General features: G+C 38.7%; 1 protein-coding gene across 6 annotated transcripts in view; it reads right to left on the reverse strand.

Moving 5' to 3' along the window:
- SDK1 (sidekick cell adhesion molecule 1) overlaps positions 1–15,827 on the reverse strand; it is a 393,312-nt gene that overhangs the window by 120,959 nt on the left and 256,526 nt on the right. For all 6 annotated transcript variants that reach the window (XM_048061197.2, XM_048061189.2, XM_048061203.2 and 3 more), the window contains 2 exons: positions 14,799–14,975; positions 5,864–6,000 (listed from right to left, as the gene is read on the reverse strand). In XM_048061197.2, the coding sequence (XP_047917154.2) occupies positions 5,864–6,000; positions 14,799–14,975 (314 nt within the window). The remainder of the gene's footprint in view (positions 1–5,863; positions 6,001–14,798; positions 14,976–15,827) is intronic.

The raw sequence follows: 15,827 nt of genomic DNA on the forward strand, positions 1-15,827 counted from the left end.
ACTTTAAATAATACCAGCTGTTTTCTTGCTCCCTGCTCAAAATTACAAACACTTTTGGAAATTACTGAGGAGCTAGCTGTAGATTTTGGCAACATATCTGTGCATGTTGCTCATCAGAAGTGCATTGCAGCTCCTGGCAGGTGACCTAGACGTCTGCCTGAAAATGAAGATGAGATGTCCCAAATGTGGAAAGCTGCTAAACTTCACACCAAGATGTAAACCACTAATTTAGCGCTTTTCTGGCAGATTCCTTAGCAAGTTTAAGTCTGCTGGGGTATGATGCCATTTGGGTTAAAAAGGCTGCATCTTCAAGTTATTCAGGATATATTTACTCCAGTAATGGCTTTCTGAGAAGAAAGTCTTTTTTAACAGGAAAACTGACACAGCAGAATACTGGGAATGCTGGAGAAGGACATTTGCACAGCAGTCAAGTTCCATCATTGGTGATTGTTGTTGATTTGCCATCAGTGGCTTCTGCTGCAAGATCTGGAGCGCAATTCATCTTAGCTGAACACTGGGCTTCTTTTAGAAAGCACTCAGAGGAAGGATACCTGTGCTGACATAGGCTAGGAGTTCTGTGCACTCTAGTTCCTTCTTTCTTTAATCAAGCTTCTCTTGAGATTTTACAAACAACCGTTCACCTTGTTACATCCAGAGTGCACAGTAACAAATCAAGATAAGCCAAAGTTAAGGTATGGCTGACTTAGTAAGCTGCCTGAAGCTGCTGCATTAAGAAAACGGAAGAACAGACAACACTAAGAGAGCAAAATACCCTTGTATGAGCTACTTGGGTAGTGGTCCATTTCCTAGAGCAAATCAGTTTCATTTGTTTACTGCTAGTGTAAACACCACCTGAGAGTGCTTAACCCAAGCAGTTCAATGTAGTGAGCAGTTTGATTCAACAACAGGGCCTATTAATCTCTTCAGCACCTTGGGGCTTTGCTCTGTTTATATGCTGCATCTGTAGAATACTTTATTTATTCTTCTTCCTCTCCTGGTGGAAGATAAAAGATCTAGCAGGAAGAGAGATTAAACTGAAAACTAATATAAACGAACCCTATTCATCTCTTGGGCACTCTTTCCTTCGTAAAGGAAAGTGGTTTGGGGGGGATTTGCTTGCTCATGGAGCAGTGGATACAGTGAGTGTTCAGAGTATCTTTAAAATTTAAATGTCAAGGTTTTTTTCTTGACAATTAATAAACTAAACATTTTGAGAGGCTGTTTCCCCACCTTAAATCCAGAACAAACCCCAGCATTGTACAGAAGTTCATTTTACCATGTAGAAAAGCAATTCTAGCATTGGAAACATTCCATAAGATTTTCAACACTGACTCTCTTCTCCTTCAGGGATGACTGTCACTTGCCTGTCCCAGGAAGCCTGGAGAAGTTCCACGGTGACAAGAGACTTGCCAGGTCGAACTATTAAATAAATCTCTGTTATATTGAACAGACCCCACTAATCCTTCATTTAACTTAAGCTGCCCAGAAAGTACGCTGGGCTTTGCTTGCTTGCTCTTCTGCTGTAATTGCCACTCTCTGAAAAACTTTCATGTTTAGTTGTCTGTCTTCTTAAGGATATTTGGTATTTTGAATTAACTCCGATGGCCTCTCCAAGTTAATTTATTGGAAACCAAGAATCTCACAGGCTGTTCTCTAGCTTATAATATGAATTTTCACCTTTGAGAAATGACTTCTGTTCTGTTAAGAATTTTTGGATGCATTTGTGATATGTTTGATAACACTGGTTACTCACCAACCAAGAGGCATTTCTTCTATATTTTCCTATCTACCTCACAACTCTTGCACTAATTGCAAGTTCCTCAAGAATCATTTCCAATTTGATATTACAGAATAAATCTATTGCATAAATCTAATTTTTACAGCTTTGGAGTACATTTCCATCTCCTTTCTTCTCCAAGGGTTTAGCACTGACAGTACTATTAGAATTTACTGTCCTACTGAAGTTTACTGAATTCGTCTTTCATGACAGTATGATATTGCAAAAAGCTCAAATAAAAATGAATTGGCTCATCCTTCCTTTGGTAGGACTTCAACAAGGTATACCACTGGCCTGAGAAAAAGTATCTGTTTGCACTATCATATATAGGCCTGCATCACCATTGTAACAAACAACAGAGTTTTGATTTGAACAGAGCTTTGATTTTTGCAAAGATTTACCTTTGTGTTCAATTTTTATCATTTGAATATTCCTACCAAATTCAGCAACACAACTCACAGACTTTCAGTTAAGCTAGTACAGATGCTCTTCATAGGAGCTTTAATTATCTCCTCACTGAAATGACGTGATGAATAGGGAGAGTTGTATCATTACATCGCACAGATATCCCAGAATACAATAAAACAAAAATGGGCTTTTATGTTAACTGTACTCAGCAGAATTCTCTAAGTATTAATTCACTTGTTCAGATAAAAAACCAGTCAGCATAATTTTTGATTAATCCTTGAAATCTAAACTTTTTTTTGGGAATAAAATATACGGAATTCCTTCCAACTGCATGAATATCCTCCACAGGAATTCCTCAGTATGCTGCAACAGGGGTTAAACAGGTCACAAAACATCCACAAATTATGTTAGTGCAAATAACAACGCATGCTACTATTTATTTGAAAATCTATTTCAAATGGTGGTTCACTTTCCCAGCTCTGTGTGGGCAGGAATACTTAATGACTGTGTTTCCCTGGAACTGTGCTTTTCAAATTAGATTATAAATTTGCCCCCAAATGTTTAAGGCCATATGTCTCAAATCACCCACAGACAGAGTCTACTGTGAATACTTGTAATTTGAGAATTATTACATTGTGCCAAATACATTCATTTTAAAAATTAGGTGACTTGGTGACTGGAGTTGTTCATATTTCCAGCAATTTATGTGCACGATCTGTCACTGTTTTTTTCCTCTAATTAAAATAAGTTTTTTATATCTCTTTACTGAATTGAAATTAATGAAAAGGAGTTCTAATCCATGCCAGGTGGATTGACACGCCTCTCTCTAATGTAGCTAGTAATTAGTCCCCTGAAATCTACACTCATTATTTTGAACCCTCTTCAGCTAGTTCTCTGAAACAGATACTGTTATTATGTATTCACTTACGGTATGTGCTTCAAAATGTACAATGGATCCTAAATGCTATTAGGAAATAATTAAAAGCAAAACAGCTAAAAGAATGAACAAAACTAGGCTACATTTTGGCACCTGTAACAGTAAAGCAAAACCCATGTATTAAAACTCCCCAGATCCAAGAATAAAGTCTTCTATGCAGATTTGCTAAAATAAATCATAATTCTGATGTCCCTCCCTAACCTTTAGATGTGTGAAAACAAACTGGGATTGGGATGTTAAACATATTGCACTGCTGCTGACAGTGAAAGAGCTACAGACACAAGGATGTGAGCACACGACGGGCATATGCCGAATCCCTGACAGTTGCTCTTTCTGCAGCACAAACGGGACCGATGGAAAACCTGAAAGGAAGTTTTCTTTGAAAAGCAAAGAGAGATTCTGCACAGTCATATCAGACAAAACTATACCTACATAAGATCAAATGTCAGCTTCATTCATGAACATCACATGGGGGGTGGGAGGGGAACATGACAGCACCAAGGAAATATGCTGTTTTCCAAAGGAGTGGAAGGTCTGTAGAAACTAGATATTGACTACATGCTACTGAGATCAAAATGACCCTCAAAAACAAACACTTCAAGAAAATAAACGCAAAACAAGACAGTGACAGTATGTAAACAAAGTCAGCTTTGCAAACCAAAGTCACTGTTGACATTGTTCCACTATTCTGTTGACATCTCTAAAGCTGAGCAGTAACATATGAAATTAGAGAGCACGGTAAAAGTGGAATATTCAGGGGCTTAAATTCCTCCCTGTCCTACTTCTATGAGTAACCATTTAGAGACCAGGCATAAAAGCAAAGTAAATATAGAGATGAAAAATCAAAGGAGAGCAAGATCTAGAATATTTCTGGGAGTTCAGACGCTCAATGCACAAGAAGACTGGTCTCTGTTTGGTTTTCGCAGCTGCAAGCTTGCTGAAGTAAACATACCTATGATTTGTGATAATGAGACTCTCTCAGTGGTTGATTGCAATGCCATCAGCCAAAATTATTGGATCTATCATGGAGCGAGCAAGAGTTCACAGGATCCCGTGGAGTTCTGAGAGACTGCATAATTTCTGGAGTTGATTTTCGCTGAGCCTTCTACAGATTTCAGCAAATGAATTATAGCATTTTTGAAATGATGGCATATCTACCCCATTCTCTTACTAGAACTGCAAAACATCCTTGTGATAACAATGCTGAAAGACCTTCCAAACCTCACCAGGACACCAAGTGAGATGCCTCTTCTCTTATGGCCCCAAGTGCGTATGCTCGGTCAGCTCTTTTCTGCCTCCATGTAAACACAGCTCTATTACCTTTGCATCATGTCCCCAGACTGGGAATTTGTTAACTCATCTCTGTCAAAGCCACTGGGAGTCATGAAACACAAGGGTAACAACCCTGGGTGAAAAGAACACATAAGGAGAAGCAAACATGCAGTACTGGCCTGTAGGCAATAGGAAGAGAAAGAGAGAGAAGAGCGATAAGAAAACAGATGGTGATAAAAAGGTGCAGTGGGGTGGGAGCCAGAAGTCCAGAACGCTGTGAATTTTCTGAGTCATTCCTTATAAATAAATAAATAAACAAATAAATCAGGAGTCTTTGCTCTAAGACAACCGTTTTAAGGACAATGGTCCTAGGCACGACTTGAGATTTCCATTAGAACACTGCACTTTGCTCAACAGATGCCATTGATCATCAGTTCTGGGACCTCTGTATCTGAAAAGTTAGGTACTCCAGCCTGCAAAGCACAAGGGTTTATGTGATTGGAAGCTCAAGCTTCATCTCAAACTCCCTGTGTGGCAAAACAAAATGCTACTCTCTAGATAATAATAAATCAGCACTGTTTCACATTCAGTTATGCAGTGGCTAATTTCCACATGTCAGAAGAAGTGATGCTCTTAATTTTTTCATCAATTGCTAGGCTTGGATTTCCAGTTCCTAGGGTGATAGAGATTAGAAAGTATTGCCAAGGTGACTGATTTCCATATAACCTCATCTTTCAATCAGTTCAGAAAGAAGCATTTAGCAGTGTCCCTGAATAACCTTGCAAACTGACAGCCACAAAGGACCAGACATGCAGCATGACAAAATTATGAGAAGTGGGCTATTACAAAGACCAGGTTTGCAATCTGTGAAGCTAGGTATTTGTATATTTTGCAGCTTTGTATCCTCAGCCACCTACTTAAAAGAAAGGTATGAAATAAAAGCCTAGAGAAAATGGAGAAAACATATGAAACCATATACAGATATGACAGTTGCTCCTATTGACATCCAAGTTTGTTCCTCTGACAGACCATCAATTCCTTGTATTATCATACTGCCTGCACTTTTCAAGTGAAATTGGGGCTCTGAATGCATCAGGATATCTATGAACCCAGAGCAAAAGACAACAATGGAAAGAAATAAATATGACTCCTGCTATTTTACAGATGTCAAATAGAAGCATTGAAGGATGAGCTGACATGCCTGAAGTCAGGTTGCCTGGAGGTGGAACTAAGGCTTTCCTGTACAGCAAATTCACCATATCAGAACTGTTTTTTTTTTTTTTTTTTTCTTTTTCAAATATTTCAGGATGTTAGCAGCTGAGTATAAAACCCAGGACTTCCCTGCAAACTGTCTCTCATTTAGCAAATTACAATAATATTTTCTTGGTAGCTCTGGTACAAGCTAAGTCTGCAAGAAGGCTGAATAATTAAGAAGTATATGAGGTTGAAACATATTTGACTTTACTCACTATTCTCAGAGAGCTCGACCATGTAGTAGAGGACAGGGCTGTTTCCATCAAAAGGACGCACCCAGGAAAGCATCACACTGCGGCTGTATGAGGAATTCAGAGTGGCCAGAAGATTCTGAGGGGAATGAGGCAGCTCGCTGTTAAGAAAAAAGAAAAAAAAATGCACAGAAAAATCAATCTACATTTCATTCAGGACAGTCTTATAGGCAGCTAAAGGCACATGGCATCAGACTTGTATGATGATAGATACAAAACTACCAGCAGCTATTGTGCAATTAAATAAATGAAAGACATCTCTGAATTATTCACAATTTTGTCCTATTTGGGGAAAAAAATAACTTGTGCTGAAAGTCCCAAGGCTGATGCTTAGAACAACTAATGGAAATGTTGCTAAATGTGGGAAAAGCCAATTTTCATACTGTTTTTTGATTGAGACAAGTTGGTCAATAAATTTTTCTCTCTCGCTTTTTCTCCCCTTCTTACAATGATGTCCTAGCAATGTGACAGCAGTAATATGTATAAACAGTAAAACACATGGGAGATGTGATTTAATATGGAATTTTTCATACTCAAGGAAGCAGAAGACATTGACACTATCCATATAGAGCTACTAATCAAAATTACCATATGTATTCTTAGGCTACAGAACAGCTTGATTTACTCATGGATTCAGGCTTATCCTGTCATGGGTAGAATCTTTCCTTCCTACAATGATTTTTTTGGAAGCACCCAAACAGAAAATACAGAGAAAATGCTTGCAGAAACCCCATGGAAATACAAAATGAAACATTAAAAAAAAAAAAATAAAACAGCAGCTCAATTAAAACGTGTAATTTCTCTACATAAAGACAATTTATGGAAAAACATTTCATTTGGACTCATTGCCTGAAAGTCAGAGGCTGCATGGTGCAGTGAGAAAACTGAATTCTGCTACATGCCTTAAAGGCTGATCTGTCTTAAGTGATAAGAGCCCTTCAGTCATTATAATTAAGCCTGATTTTTGCTCCTTCTATCCTGGTTCCTAAGGAGGACAAGGATCTCTGACAGGGAAAGAAGAGCACGGAGGACCAGATTTTGCCCATTCAGTCTAGTGCTTCTCCCCAGGAAAGCTGAGCAGTAACCCTCCCTCAGCATGAACTACTGCTAATCTGCTCTGGCCAGAGCAGAAAGCCACAAGGGGACTTCATATCCTTAATTTAAAAAATAGCAATTTCACATCGTAATGTATCATGCTACTGAAGGCTTACAGTTATTTAAAAGCCGCAACTCCTTAGCCACTCACAGAAGTAAATACAGACTCTGGCTTTAAGCCAGAACAATAAATATGCTCTGGATTCAGGTTTCTACTGGAAGACTGAGGAAAGTACAAGAGTCAACCCATACTTTTATTATTCTTCTGTTAAAACTGTGAATGTTTTTGTTTATCATGGCCACATGCTGTGGAGTTGGTGAGAAGGAAGCAGGGAAAGAGGAAACAGGGGAAGGGAGGAAAGAAAATAGAGAATGCTTCAAGAGCCAAAGAAGTGCCAGAAAAATACACAGATAAGGAGACAACACAAGTGGAGGGCTCTCACCTACTCACCTCTCTCCAGGCTAGAAGCATTAATGCTTCCTAAGGCTAAACTTGGGACCCAAGTCTCATCTTATCTCATTTGATTTTAAATACCTAACCAAATTAGGAGCATGGTAGCCCCAGGCTCTTTCTGTGGAATGACACCTCATTTGACCTCTGGAATGACAGAAATTCAAGTATTAGCTTTATTAAATCACTTGGTCAAGACACTTTGATCTTTCCATCAATTACAAGGAGCGTAGGCTGGCTTAGTTCTCACTTAGTCTGGGCCTGCAGCACCCAGGCTCCAGAATTTGATGCAGAAACAGCTAAGACACGGTCACTCTGGGGCTAGAGGAAACATCAGGTGCAGGGAAGAACATGAACAGGCCCAACAGTTGCAGATTTTGAACAGAGTGCTGCAAAATTTTGGGTAAGCCAGTTTAGGGAAGAGGGAGACCTGGAAACAAAGTAGGAGGGCAGATGGTCTGAAAAACAAGAATGAGCTTGTTGTTTGAAAGCATGGAGCAGGGGTTTAAGATGTGGCCATTCACATAGGGATTATAGGCATGTGCTACTTCATTTTGAATGAAACACTAAATTATAATAAACATTAAACCTCCGCTACAATTTATCATCGTGTCCCTGAGCAAGCTGGTTGGAAAAATGTTTTTGTGATTAAGCTGGCAGAGAAAATTACTGAAGGAGAGCGAGACGTCTTGTTGTGACATGGCTCAGAGAAGTCACAGTCCCCACTTCATTTATCACCAGGCCCCGTGGGACGAGCTGCGGTTCCGGCCTCCTCCAGAAGACAACTCTCACAGGGGGAGCAGCACAGAAGGGATGGCTGAGGGGGTGCTCACTGCTATCTTACCCCTAGTAACTCCTTCGCTGGGAGCTGAGCAACCACTCCTGGAATACATTAAGGATATTTTCAGGGTATGTGTTCACTGGCTAATCTTGTTTCCCCATGCATTTTAAAGGCTTGAACTAGTAGCTCATTTGACTAACAGCTCATTACACAACTGAAAGAAAAGACTACATGAAAGAAAGAATTTACTGATCAGTCTTTTTCTTAGGGCACAAATATCTAAAAGCTTCTGGAGGAGAGGAGACTTTCCCTTCTTCACATTTTTTAAAGCACAAACTGAGCTTAAGTGTGTTTTTTGCTCATGATTTTAATTTGGTTGATTATTCTGTTGGATTGACACAAAATGGTAATCAGTCGGCAGCATGATGCAAACAGGCACTCTCTGTTCAGAGACTGAATAACGTGAGTTGCAGCAGCCATACAACACACCTATCTCCACGAATATCATATTCTTTACCCATGTGTCCACACCGAACAGCAACAGATGGTGCTTACAGATTTAAATCCCTCAAGGCAGACATAACAAGTGCCTACAAAACACACCTGGACAAAAATAAATAATTAAAACTACAATGACATTTCAGCACAGAAGTGAACTTCTCTCTTTGTACTATACAAAAGCAGAGATTAATAAATAGTAATTCCTACTTTAGCAAGCACTTGCACTTTGTCCCCTTCTCATTTTCTACACATACTGCGTGGAAGGGATGATAAATGAGACCTGTGACACCACCATGAATATTCACGTTCCCAAAACAGATCACTACTTCTTTTTTTTCCTTTCAGAGAATTACTTTTCCTTGCTGCTATCATCCAAAAAGTCATTGCAGGGAATGGTAATTTCAAGCCTTCTTCAGGATGAAAAGAACCTCAGACGACAACTGCTCAACTTCTGATACACCAAGAAGGTTTAGGACAGTAACACACGGGGCACATAGCAGCCCTTGATCAGACACTGGAAGATTATAATTCATCATTATTATCCTTTTTTATTACTATTATTTTTATTATTATTCATTGAAGCCCCACATAGAAAATATATGAAGGTTTTTCAATATCTTAAGGCCTTACTCCTCTAATGCTGAAGAGTTGCATGGAGTCAAGCTTTTCATAACTTACTTTGTATGACAGCAAAAACTGTATACGGACACTTTTGAAATCTGTAATTGATAGATAAGCCCAGGGTTAATGGCATAGCCACCAAGGTGACCTAAGGGGACTCTGACAAAGCAACTGAAAAAGCAGATTTTCAAGAAAAGAACATGAAGCCATGGTGACAATCTAGAAGAGAATTATTAGCTAGTTACAGATGATACATGTTCAAAACAGAAACCCTAATGTTTGAGTCAGCTCATCACTGCCAGAGGGTAGCTGAAAAATTTACTCAGCAAACACATCCAGTGTTTTATAAAGTTAGCTAAAAGCAGAACTATTTGCTACGGGAAATAAACCAGACATGGTTTGGAGAGATTTCTGAGAAAAATGGTCCAGCAGTAGGTAATTAGAGAGATTGTGACTGAAGAGGGGATTACTAAAAAGGCAAGGGAGATTAAACAAGTTTTCTTGTCAGTTTATAAAAAGCCCTGCTCCTACTTCATAAATGATTTCCTAAATCAGGTCTACCATACAAGTTCTACTTGGGAGCAGGTGGTTCATCTGCTACACCTTATAATTTGCTAAGAAGTTGAGGCAAGAAGTCTAACAAAGCCGTCAGCCTTGATGGCTTTGCTCATAAAAGTTTATAACATTTTAAATAAACACATCATCTGTTGCTCAGGACTTTCCAGTTTCTCTTGCAAAAGAATCCTCTCTGATTTTTAAACACGGGAAGGATTGTTACAAGGCACCGATTAGTTCTGAAGTTTTTTCTCTTTTGCAGGCCTATATCAAGGTGGATTTTTGAAATCAAGCACTTGTCAAATCCCATAGCACACAGATTTATTTCCTGCTTCATTCTGGCAGTCACCACAAGCTCAAGTCTACGGTTGCCTTGGGAAAGGTTTCTGAATTTTATGCTTTCTTTTTGCTAAGAATGCCTACATTTCTGATACATGCTCAATAATGAACAGACAAAATTGTATTTCCAATTGTATTTCTGGGTGGTGTTTCTTTTTGAGTATCAAGTGTATTTAGACTCGGCAGTGAGCTTTATTTCTTGGATAACATCTCAATAGAGAGCTTGGAAAAATAAATAGAAGATTTCTTTTTAGTGATGAAGGAATAATATATTTTCAAGTTTGATACCCTTCTTGTTTTCACTCCCTACAAAAGGAAAAGAGATAGGCTGCTGGAATTGAGGGACGTGTGACCATATAAAAATAAGTTTGTAATAAGCCATCATTTTCATTTGTTACTCTGCATTGGTCTTAGTGATCTTGTTTTTAGTAATTAAGCCATTTTATGGGATGTATTTGGAAGAAGTAGCAACTACAAATATCTCAAGCACAAAAGGGTATCAAAATTCATTTTGTGCATTCTTGGCTTCACACTGGGTTTCATTGTAAGTGGTTAGCTCACCTCTCCTGCTTTTGAAGAAGACAGAACTATAATAGTTCTTTGGTGAAAGAGAACTGAAAGAAGATGAACTTGCTGCCAGGAATAAATTGCCTATTTTTGTATTACATTGTCCTCCCCATATTTTTGCATAGAGAAAGAGCCTAAAAGATTTTACTCTATGTTGTGACATAACAGAGGCTTGTACAGGGCTTTGATTTTCCTACAATGTAGCATTACCATACTTTTCAGTCACATTCATACAACAAAGAGATCCCTTAGTATGGACTGCAGACAGGCAGATATTGAGCAGCAGGCAAAGATAGTGGTAATTCTGCATATTTTATATACACTGAGAACCCTCAGGATACTTTGAGCTGGAATCATCAGTGTTTTCTGTCAGGAGAGTGATGCACTGCGATAACTCAGCTTATGCAGCTTCAGGAACAAGCATTTTTTTCTCTGTATTTCATTCTGTATAGTATTTACAGGAATATAAAAGCAAACTAAATGAAGTTAGAAAGTTTCATTATATACAATTATTTTCAGGATCAACTCTTATAACTTGCAGGAACGCAAGAGAAGCACTAGCTCATCACCAAAAGACTTGCAATTGTTTCTTTATTTGCAGTTGAGAAGCTCTGCCAGAAAAACAAGTAAATAAGTAAAAAATTAAAATCTATCTCTTATGGGATAGAAACATCACTTGTGAATGTTTTACCTCGTGCAAATCAAATCAAGTGATGTACATGAAGAATAAACACGTTTAGAAGGAAGACAAATGAATGAATAGAGTATCTTGACTAGCAATTAGTTTCTGTGCCCAAGTACCATCAGTGCAAAATTGATGAGCAAGGTAACCTTTGGCTGCACTTTAGCAAGTTCTTCATTAGTTTTCTGGCTTTTCTTTTCAAATACTTTATTTCTTCATAGACACGCTGAGAAAGAATGATCCATCCTTCTTGCACTACCAATGTAAGCCACAGTAGAACTCTACTGCACTATCACCATACATTCTTCTAGCAAGAAATGGTACCTTTTTCCGAAGTCTGTCTTCAAACAAGGGAAGAAAAAGGAGAAAAAGTTTTCTTTCCTTTTCTTCCCTTTTTTTTCCACAGATTAGAAAACCAAACCACTCACGGATTGAATAACTGAAGGTCACCCTGAAGGTCAATGGTTTTGAATTGAATCAGTTTGAATAGAAATCAGTAACAAACTTATTTGTGCCTTTGAAAATTTCGTGTTACATGCCTAGAGGTAGAGGAGGGATATGCAGGATCCTGGGGGGAAAAAAATGGTGAGACAATCAGAGCTGTCAGATAAGGCTAGGTAGGCTATGATATTATTCATTGCTAGACTGCTCCAATCTGTAATTGGTTGAGAGGCCTCCTTTGAACATTTTTCTGACATTAGTGGTACTCAAGGCACTGAAGTGTAAGTGCTCATCGATGGGAATGTACATGCCCTGTTTGTTAATGTTCTGCACAAGAGAATTATCTGGGAGAACTGGGAATGTTATAGATCTGTCATTCGCATACTAGCTAGAATTTAATTTAAGCTTTACTTCAGACATTTCCTTTCCACATATTTTCTTCCTCATTTCGTTTCTGTTGTATCATGTACCTCTATTTCTCATAGATTTGTGCTGCTGAGCCAAATGATAATGACAAACGCTGCAAAGGAATGCAGTGTTTTTTGGCATTATTGCACTACCTGCAGCGCCACTTTGAAATAAAATGTCACATTTCAAGGTATGATTGAGTGACTTATCAGTTACTGAAGTCCTCTAAAGGAGTGGGTCTAATATATTTCTTTAATTCCTTCAGGAAGGGTAGTTTGTAGGCAATCAACAACAGAACATCGGAGGAAGCAGAGATGCAGGATTAAGAGCAGATCGCAGTGCGTGGGGTCATGGAGAGGCAGCCAATAGAACTGCAACAAGTTGGGGTGCAAGGAAAAGCAGTCTCAGCAGCATCCACAAGATGTGTCTCACCCAGTTAACTTCTAGCATGAGTTTTAAGAAGTATAAAACTTACTGGTCAACAGGAACCTGCAAATAAATATATCTGCTGGGCTATACTGGGCTGCATAGGACATCTTAGAATATTTAGGATTAAGACTGCTTAAGTGTTTAGCACGTATTTGTAGCTTTACTTCAAAAGCCAGGTTTTAACATTCTTTTCAGTCTTTACTCTATAATTTTCTGCCCTCCACTCAAAAACAGCCTCAGAGAAAAGAAAGTATGATTATATAGTAGCAGTATATTTTGAATTGTCTTCTGCTCTTGGACTCAAACCAGCAGTAAAATGTACTCCGGGAGGAGAGCTGAGGAGTGCTTAATTAGAGAAAGAATGTATGACCGCTCTCTGAAAATGGGCATCTGATCTAGCCTTGGCACTGTCAGAATAATGCTGTATCAAACGGCGCTCTGCATAGCAAATCTCTGAGGTGAACTCATTATACTGCCAACAGCAGAAGTTGCCATCTTCTCAGAGAGATCAGGCATGACCAGCAGAAACAGATGCAATTTTAGTTAAATTAAAGCATGGGGCACTACTCAAATGAAAAAAATAAGACTACATAAAACGTTACTTTCTTATTCGTTTGATCTGCTCCACACATGTACCAAAACCGCAGTTGTTGCTTTTAGTGATAAAAATAAAATGGAAGCTTACTTTGCACCAGTGGAATGACAGAAATAGAAAATACAGAACCCTGCAATGCCATCTTTATAATCCCTTTTCAGAAGGGAAATGTACTTTAAACATTTTTTTTTTCTAAATTGAATTTTTAAAGATCCTTAGGAATAAAGAAAGGCATACATAAAAATATTTTTCCCTGGAAACCTACATATAAAGAGAATGAAAGAATAAGCAATGCCTGCTCAGGGATCAGCTATTTTCATATACGTTTAATAGAGGAAAAATACTAAAGGAGGGAAACAATTTCCTATAACCTTGACATCTCCTGGACTTTATGGGAAAGTCCTTCAGCATGGGGTGACAGAAGGATTCAGGTTGGAAGGGGCCTCAGGAGGTCTCTGGCCCAAACTTCTGCTCAAAACAGGGTCAGCCATAAGCTCAGACCAGTTTATCCAGTCTGGTCTTGAAAAACTCCAACCTCTGTGGGCAACCCGTCCCAACATGTGAGTGTCCTAACTGAAAACATTTTTCCTTATATACAGCCTGAATCTCTCTTGCTTTAGTTTATGGCTTTTACTTCCCATCATCCCACCACACATGTTGCAAAGGGCCTGGCTCCCAAACCTGGACACAGTATTCTAGATGCAGTCTAATGACTTTCAAGTAAATCTATTATGCTTATATTAATAAGCCAGGTTGTTGTTCACCTGTTTTCTTGCCAGGGGACCCAGCTGCCGTCTACTGAGATCCCTGAGTCAGGGCCCAAACTGTATTACTGTAAAAGGTTATTCCTCCCCAGACGTGGAATTTGCCTTTGTCCTTGTTGAATTTCATAAGGTTCCCATTGGCCCATTCCTCAGCCCATCTAGGCCCTATGAATGGTGGCCCTACCTTGAAGCATATCAACTGCTCCCCACCCATTTTGTGCCGTTTACAAACTTGATGAGCTTGCATTCCACCACCTCAACCAGATCACTTATAAAAGATGTTCAAAACAACATGTCCCATTTTAGTCCCCTCCATCTATTAGTGGCCTTCATGCAGACTACAACCCTTTAATTATTAATCTCTATGCTCGATCATCCAACCAGATGGACGCATACTCGTGGTGATGCAGAGGGATGCGATTACTTGGAAGTATCTTCCAAGGCTTCAGTTACTTGAAAGTCCAACCAGCATGGCAGTACGCAAAAGGGAGGACATTTCAAGGCAATTTAATTAGGAATGAACCTGACTTAACTTCCCATTAAAATAAATGAATAAAAAAATAACAAAATAAAATAAAAGCTACCCAGATCTCCTAGAATGAACTTCCAGAATAATGTCCAAGAGCATGCCAAAACAAGCATAGCATTATCTTTGAGATGGAATACTCACATCACTTCTAGTCTAGCCATTCTGGAGTCGTTTCCTCCAAAAGAAATGACTTCACAAGTATAGTCCCCGATGTCACCTGACCACGTCTGGCTGATGAGAAGGGTTCCATCTTTCTCTACTGTGATCCTGGAACTGCTGGATGGATTTATTATGACACTGTCCTTCTTCCAAACGTACCTGAGTATTACAATGTTTTTGCCAGTGATTACTCAAAAGAACTTCAAAATAGATTTATCTGAATTATGCAAGAAGATATCAGCTTCCGTAAACATACATTAAAAATGTCAGGACTCTGTGGATACTTTCAGGAACTACGCCTGTTACAAATTTTAGTTATAGATCGGTGAATAGAACGAGTAATGTAATTACATCCAAGATACTATTTTGTAATACTTTGTATTTTAAATGGAAAAGATGTACTCATAAACATCCAAGTTTGCAAGTCCACCTTCACCAACAGTTTAAGCTGTAGGTAACAGCTGAGGTGTTGCCCAGCTCTGCTAAGACTGTAATAACCTTAACACTGCCAGAATCAGTAACATCTTAAACTATTATGGCAAGGTTCACCTGTTATGACAGGTGATTTATTGAACTATTGAACTATTATGTTATAGTGAACTATTATGACAAGGCTCATCTGTTAAAACAAACACACACCAACACATCACAGATCTGTGTATAGTCCATGGTCTTACAATTAAGTATCTCTGCAGAATATTTTTACATCTCTATTACTCTTTCTGAAGTTCTTTCTCCAGTTGGCCCTTCTGGCACCCTCCAAGCTGTTCCTTGCATTTTCTTTAATTTGTGCTGCTTTCAGACTACATAAATTTTCATGGTAAATTTGTTTTAAAATGGTGAGCTTCCTCTAAATGCTCTAGTACAAATGTTAATAGTTCAGACAAGTTCTGTTTTCCTTTATGTAGTAAAGGCAGAATATAGCCCCTAGTTATTGAGTTGTTTCCAAGAACATATGCATCTCACATTGCTTTCATACACCCCAACGTAAACACTTCTGAAATCCTATTC

This window comes from Anser cygnoides, chromosome 15 (assembly GCF_040182565.1).
Source record: "Anser cygnoides isolate HZ-2024a breed goose chromosome 15, Taihu_goose_T2T_genome, whole genome shotgun sequence".
NCBI lineage: Eukaryota > Metazoa > Chordata > Aves > Anseriformes > Anatidae > Anser > Anser cygnoides.